Source organism: Dunckerocampus dactyliophorus, chromosome 2, assembly GCF_027744805.1.
Source record: "Dunckerocampus dactyliophorus isolate RoL2022-P2 chromosome 2, RoL_Ddac_1.1, whole genome shotgun sequence".
Classification (NCBI taxonomy): domain Eukaryota; kingdom Metazoa; phylum Chordata; class Actinopteri; order Syngnathiformes; family Syngnathidae; genus Dunckerocampus; species Dunckerocampus dactyliophorus.
The window spans coordinates 15304756-15312984 of NC_072820.1; the positions used below are offsets into that span (position 1 = coordinate 15304756).

General features: G+C 39.6%; 1 protein-coding gene across 1 annotated transcript; it reads right to left on the bottom strand.

Moving 5' to 3' along the window:
* Positions 1-163: 163 nt before the first annotated feature.
* tmem275a (transmembrane protein 275a) lies at positions 164-8229 on the bottom strand. The gene is made up of 2 exons (XM_054769432.1): positions 7881-8229; positions 164-6586 (listed from the first exon to the last, which is right to left on the bottom strand). Exon 2 carries the CDS (start codon positions 6481-6483, stop codon positions 5872-5874), a length of 612 nt encoding a protein of 203 aa, XP_054625407.1. The 5' UTR covers positions 6484-6586; positions 7881-8229; the 3' UTR covers positions 164-5871.

Sequence of the window (8229 nt, forward strand, 5' to 3'; positions counted from 1 at the left end):
AGGATGGGGGAGGGGTTAGGTTGTTGTTTTTTGCAAAATACTCATTGTCCCAGTGAAGCTTAATCATAAAGAATCCAATTATGTGCTGCTGGTATGCGACAGGCTCAGTGTCTTGGCCGTGTTTCCCACCTGGCTCATCTAGTAACCAGCCTCAAGCCACCATCTGCTGCTTCAAACTCTTTGGATGTTTTTATAATCTTTTGTTTTTGTAAAAAAAATATATATATATATATATTTATTTAATATTATTATTTTTATTAATGTCCCACAGACATTCACTGGAGGAATGGAAAGAGATGGTTCAAGCATTCTGGTTATTATTAAAGTCTAACACAAGCATCCTAGATGGTCAAAACAAATGAAGCACAGCTGGTGAAATGGCTTAGAAAAGCTCGGTTCTGTGCCTATTGCACAACTAAAGTATATTACAATCACATATTCATCAACTGTCGTTTACAATGTCATCAAACTCACATTAGTAAATACAGAATATTAACTGCTCCAATCGCATTACTTAAGAGCTGAGCAGTGTTGACATCTACAGGCTGGATATAAAATAACTACATTTAAAGAGTCACCGCAAGTCACAGATGCAGCTTCGGCGACCTCTAGTGGTAGAAACCAATATAACTAGACGGAAGAAGACGTCTCGTTTATTATATATTATTTTATATTATTCCATCTGCCGCTTATCCTCACTAGGGCCGCGGGTATGCTGGAGCCTATCCCAGCTGACTGGTCACCAGCCAATGGCAGGGCACATATAGACAAACAACCATTCACACTCACATTCATACCTATGGACAATTTAGAGTCGCCAATTAACCTAACATGCATGTTTTTGGAATGTGGGAGGAAACCGGAGAAAACCCACGCACGCACGAGGAACATGCAACTCCACACAGAGATGCCCAACAGAAATTCAAACCCAGATCTTCCCGATCTCCTGGCTGTGTGGCCAACATGCTAACCACTAGGCCACCGTGCGGCCCTCATTTATTTATTATTTACAAAATATATATATATGATAAAATGACATTTAAAATAATTTCAAATACTTCTTTGATGTGTAACAATTACTTGGCTATTCATGATATAAGCGATTAATCATGAGCAATTTTTATTATGGGATTGCTTCAAACATCAAACATAGTGAAGTAGTCCCACGTTGTCCATTGAGAACAGGTTAACCATCATAAATCACCACAAATTCCCAAATGGCGACATCATAAATCTGATGCAGTCATTTATTTCATGATGGAACAAACTAGCGTCACCAAAAACAATGAGCAACCTCCTCTTTTTTTTTTACTCCCAGAGCATTTTTATTTACATTTTTTAGAATCATTTCAAATAAAATTGGCCAAAAGTGATGACGCTCACACACATTTGCTGTAAAATGATTGACATACATTGGTTTGTATTTGAAGTGCTCCACGGGAACGTGAACATGCAAGAACACTGACTTGAGCAGGTGCTTTTAAAGAGAAACTCTTTGTCACAAAGGATACTGACAATGCTGGTTTATGTACATTGCTGTAGCTCCACTGCACTGGACACTTCATTAGGTACACCTGCACAATCTAATCACGGAGGTATTAATTTAACAATATGTTTATTTTTGTGGCTGTGTGCAGGTGTGCAAGTGAGGAGCTGTCTTCTTACAGGAGCATGTGCAGGTTTATCTGTTGGTGCGGCCAGTGTACGTAAATCTCAAAGACGCAACATCCAAGAAAAGGCTTTCTAAAGAAATACTAGTGTGCCCTTTTGCTGTAAAATAGCCCTCTTTAGTTTGATCCTGATATCTCAATCTAAGGCAACTTTGCTTTCACAGGAACTCAAGCTTTAAAAGTCTCTGGGCAGTCAAGCGTGACGAGAAGACGCCACGTGTGTCAAAGCAATCCAAGCGCTGTTATTTCTTGGCTTTATTTCTTTGTGTTGTGTATATTTTTGTCAAGAGGCTGAAAGGTGAGACTCAGAAGAGTGAAGTTCATCAACTCACCTCTTTAAAAAAAAAAAGTGACAGTGTATAGAGTTCATATTAAGGCCAATCCTCACTCCTGATAGAATCAGAATGCATTGTCTGGTTTAAATATACACAGTTTGTGTGACGGTCATTATCAAAACACACTTCCATAAGGCAACACTGACTGAACACTGTTTTTTACTATAAGTGGCTTTAAACGTAATCAACTGCTGTGACTACCAAAAGGATTATTCTCAAATGAGAGAATATTGCTTCGTAACCTTGATGCCCCTCCTCCACGACCATTGAAAATGCCAAGTGTCGCAGCTAATGCAACTCAACTTTTCACCTCTCACCTTTGACCTCTTGTCTTTGAGCGATTCAGATCACCTCGACCCTACAAAAATAGACTGACAGACAGAGCAGCAGTTCGGTTCTTCAGACGCACGTTCAAAACAAAAAGCTCCAGGACAGGATTTACAAAACCATACGTAAATACCAGGAATGGCTTGCATGCTGATGACGACCTGGTTGCAAAGTATGGAAAATGAAATATTTTAGACAGCTTGACAAGCAGAACATGACACCAAGTAATAGGGATGAGCATTAGAACATTGCATAACTTAATAGCTTTCAAAAATATATTATTTTATATGAATTATAGATGGCTTAAAATACTAAGGAAGCTGTGTTCTTCATGTTTTAAATACCAATAATATTTGTTTTGGTTATGATTTAATTAGTTTTGAATATGTAACAAGTTACACCTGAGTACATCACACAGTCATCAATACAGTCATCCGTTTCACATCACTTGCAGTTCATTTGTTCACCTCTGGTTTTCCAAATGTAGTCTTTGCCAATATAACAATGTAGTGCAATGACAGTCAAGGTGTATACTTACTGCAAATCAATAATCGCTGATGAAATGGTTAACAGTTAACAGAAACAGTGAGAATGAGTGAGTACAGAAATGTACTCACCAGAATGAAGAGTTAGCGGTCAGTGTAAGAGTGATTAGACTTAGCGTTGTATGTTAAGTATTGTTTGTATCTTCCTTGTACTTTATAAACATCAACTGCTTTTGCTGTTTCTTAAAATCACTCATTTTAGAGCATTGTTTGAGTTCCTTGCTCAATCCGGGCCATAATTTCATTCCGCATACTGAAATCCTGAAGGTTTTTAGCGTTGTCCGTGCATGTAAGTGTTTTAAGTTGAATTTTTCTTTAAGGTCATATTTCTCCTCTCTTGTTGAGAAGAATTGTGTTACGTTTTCGGTTCCAAGTCAGCAAATTTTAATAATTGTGATTTTAGGTTTGTATGTTCTCTATAAGCGTCATTATGGGTCCCCCTAACTGACCTTTTCTGTAGCATAGTTAGGAGTGAAGTGTGCTTTTATAATTATTACCCCTTATCTCCACACAGTACGTTAATATGGTAATATCAGTGAACAATAGAGTGTATGGAGTGATTTTTGGTCCAGAACCGATTTTCCTTTATTAAGTATTCAGGTATTTCTTGCCACTATATGTTGTAAATTTTTAATGTGAGATTTCCAGTTCATATTATCATCTATTATGACCCTGAAAAATTTATTTTTGTTCACCCTGTCGATGTCCACGCCGTCGATTTGTATTTGCGCATGCGTATCCTTTTTGCAGTTACCAAATACCATTATTTTAGTTTTACTTAGGTTCAGGGATAGTCTGTTTTTATCAAACCATCTTCTTAGCATAGTTAATTCATCATTAGCTCTTGTGTGCTATCTCCAGAACAGAATGCTGCAAATAATACTAGCTGTAGGTCTTTCGTGACTTTACAGATGTCATTTATATATAGATTTAACAGTTTTGGTCTCAGTATTGACCCCTGGGGTACGCCACATGATATAATTAAGCACGCAGATGTACTGTATATTCTCCTAGCTTCACATACTCCCTCCTGTCTGCTAAGTAGCTTTTAACCCAATTCAAGACTAACTGTCGGACTCCATATCTTTATAGTTTTGTAATTAGGATGTTGTGATTAATTATGTCAAAGGCTTTTGTTAAATCCCAAAATATTGCAGCTGCGCACTTTCTACGGTCTAAAGCGTTGGTGATTTCCTATGTTAGGAAAATTTCCTAAGTTGAAATGTTAGCTCTGTATCCTAATTGGCTGTCCGCGGGTAATTTAATCTTATTGATAAATTTGTCCAACCTGTTGTTCAATAGCTTCTCAATGATTTTAGAAAATTGTGGTAATACGGAAACTGGTCATTAGTTTGTGAATTGAGGCTTGTCTCCGTTTTTGAAAATTGGTACTATACTACTTCAGCTGTTTTCATTTTGTCTGGAAATGTACTAGTCTGGAATGATACAGTAAGTTGCTGACGTCAGTGGCTCTGCGATCTCATTAATAAGTTTATTTATCGTTTCCATTCCAATTCCGTTACAGTCGGGTGATGTTTTTGCTTTACATTTATTGACAATATCAGGGATTTCCTTTTTTGTCACATCAGTGAGGAACATGGAGTTGGGATTCCTGTCTATAATTTCCTTTCCTTCCTCTACTGACAAAAAATGTGGGATCTTTTCTTCCAGTTGTGGTCCGATATTTACATAGTTATTGAAACTTTCAGCTACCTCGTTCATATTATCATTTTTGCCATTTCCATCTGTGAAATAGTGGGGGTAATCAGCTTTCCTAGCACCATTCCTGATGTTTAGGATGCCCCATGTTGCTCTAATGTTGTTTTTATTCTTGTCTACTAATTTACTATAATATTCTTTCTTACTCTCAAAATGTTACTGAGCTTATTTTTATATATCTTATCCATTTTTTCTGCTTCTTTCGTGTTTTGAATTATAAATCTCCTATATAATGTGTTTTTTTTCTTGCAGGCATTTTGCAATCCTTTTGTCAACCATTACTTTGAAGGGTTCCTTAAAGTGACTCAAATATTGTCTGATGTTGTTATCATTTGCATACATACTTCTGCTGTTAATGTGGATAAATGACAACTTATTGTCGATATGAAGGTTGTTATTGTATTGTTCCTCTGTGTGGTAACGTCAGTCATTTCTCCTATGAGAAAACAAGTTTGGGTTCGGATCTACAGTACAGTATATCTTCCTCCAGTTCTAGTTATTTACGGTTGGGGATCAGATGAGTTGTGTGTTGACTACTGTAAATTAAACCGAGTTATATTCTTATGCAAGTTTGTCCGAATCCTTCAAACCCCTGACCATTTAACTTTAACTTTATATAAATTTTGCAGTTGGAGGTCCACGTTGCTTGAATTTTGCTCTCTTTGCGTAGGTATGTGGCTCTCTTAGCAATGTCGCCATTGACCTTGGTTCAGTGATCGTTGAGATACACATTTGCTCCTTTAAGCATCTTACCTTGTCGCAATAAAATGTTTTTGAATTTTCTGTTAGCAAATCTCATGATAATTGCTGCTGGTTTGCTTTTGTCTTTCTGGGGTTATTGTTATGTATCTATAATGTTTATAATATTTATTCTTACTATTAACAATATCATTCAGAATTCAAAGTACACCTGACAAGTAGAATATGGCACTAATTACTACGGATGGGCATACCATTTGAGTTAATTAATTGTTTTTTCAAGAATATTTGTGTATTAGTTTCAGCAGAAAATGCTAATGAAGTCATGTTTGTCACTTAATTGTTTAAAATTAGGTTCAAATTAGGTTCAGCAGTTCAAATTAGGTGACACTGAATAATTCTATGTTGCCTCAATTGCTTCAAGATGCCATTAATTAACAATCAGCTTCACACGATGAATGACCATGTAAATGACTACTTGTTTTTTATGCCCATCCCTACTAAGCAGAAAAGAAGACAAAACGAGAGTCAGTAAGCCCTCAAAGCAGAAAGTTATGTACACTGCTAGAACTCTGACTAGTTGACCCCTTCTTCTCGTGGCAGGTTGAGCCTCACCTCCCCTCCAGAGGCGGTGGAGGCTGAATAGACAGCGCTGGTGGAAACAGAAGATGAACCATTGGTATCCATAGTGAAGAGCTTGCACGTCCCATCAGGAGCCTCTTTTTCAGGGCTCGACCCCCGAGACGACCCAGGGGACGATGTGGGGCTGAGCTGCACAGCGGTCGTATCCTGCAGCGTGTGCTCGCTGGTCTCTATTTCGAACGCCGCCCCTCCGGCCAGTCCGCCGTTCCCCATTAGGTTCATGCCCCGCCCGCCCACTTTGGTGCCACGCGAGGTGTGAGGAGGAGGGAGGCGACTGCACACGCAACAGGCCCCGAAAAAGGAAAAGGCCACAAGGAGCAGGATGGGTCCGATGACAATGGAAGGGTTGGCAGAAGGCACCAGGGTGCGGAAGGCAAACACTCCCACCAGGGTGATGTTGAGTCCGGCCAGCATGATGCACAGACCGCAGGCGCAGCACAGCGCCGGAGAGGGCAGGCCATGAGGGCGAGACACTCGCCTCTTTTTGTCCTTCTGCGGCTCCTTCTTGGATAGGGAGGAGCCTGTGTTCCTATCAGTGATGACCATGGTGTCACTTCCTGGTTTCTAGTATTAACTTCTCTGTTTCACTCCTAAGTCTTCACCATGACCCAATAAATGTGCACTGAATGGGTCCTATTCACAGCTTTGTCTGTAAAATACAATACGTACATACATCAATCACATGACACTAAAATAATCATAAAAATCACTTTTGACTGGCTTAAGACCATTTTTCTTCTACATTCTTTTGTTCAAAAGACATTTGTTTTTTAAATGTACATCATACAGTCTCATAAATAATAGGAGGAGGCCCGGTGGGGTACATTGTGGTTGTCTTTGACCATCCATATCTTGTTGGTCTCTTGCAAATAGAGGAATTAATTAAGCTGGGCGATGCCTGCTGTTGCGTGGCGTCACACACAGCGGGACCAAATAATGCCAGGACTGCTTCACAGATGCCTGAAGCGGTGGTGACAATGCATACCCATGTGGGAACAACGCACGTCGTGCGTGCTGTTGTCGTGCACTAGGCGTAAACAGTACTTAACAAGATGTAAATAAGTCGTGCGGGAGCCTAGTCATTTCATGCCAATGGGCACCATTTGCGGTCACGAATTGAGTGCCAAGAGCGTAATTTATGCGTAAACAGAACGCAAACAATGTGCAAACTGGTCTTCACGCTTTTCAGGCGTGCCATAAATAAATAAATACATTACAAACAGAAATTGCGGGACAATGCGGAGGCAAAATGTGCGCAGGTGTAAACGCCGCTTAGCATTATAATTGCATACAATCCATGGTGGACGAGTGGTTAGCATGTTGGCCACACAGTCAGGAGATTATCCATAGGTGTGAACGTGAGTGGGATAGGCTCCAGCATAGCCCCGTGACACCAATGAGGATAAGCGGCATAGAAAATGGATGGATGGACATTTCATTCATCCATCCCACTTGTCTTGAATTTGATAAGACTGTTTATTTACATTTTTTACTTTATAAGGAACTCCAATAATGCTTATATAAAAAGTAAGTACATCGACATAACTTTTGCTGTGAAATGTATAAATACACCAACTGTAGACATACAGTATATTAGACATATTACTTACATGGCATTGTCAAACTGGAGATGATCTCAATAAATGGATGTATATTGCTGACTGTTTGTATTTAGAAATGGACATCATAATAAATATATTAACAAGACAGAAACTAAATTCATATGATGGATGTACTTCATCACTGCATCATTCCTGTCATCTCCGGTGTATTACTGTATTATTGCTTTTCATTATTTACCTTATACATGCACTGTACACAGGAAGATGGATTTTAGCTAAAGCCAGTGAGCCTGGCCTTGCTTTACAACATATACTTTGGCAAAAAAAAAAAAATGAACAGGTTTTTGCAGCATATGTGAACATCTGACAAAATCTGCTTACCTTTTACGTCGACTGGATGATGTTCTCCCCCATTGCTCAGCCAAGCTTTCTCAATGCAGTCAAAAAATGTATCCTTTCATCAGTGAGGGCTCGATTATTAAATTCAGCAGACGCGGTTCGGAGTCCTTTTTTTCTCAGCTGTGCAGCCCAGAGGGCGCATGTCATGACACAGCGTTCAATCAGCGGCCGTGCGGCGAGCCGTCACCGGCCAGTGACAGATCACCGTCATCCGAATGGATGTCGATATCACCTCGGAGCATTCGGCGGATGGGAAGGGCTGCTATACGTGGCCCATGATCGGAGCGTCTTCCCTCCCTAACCTGTCAACCGCTGGATGTGTGTGATGACG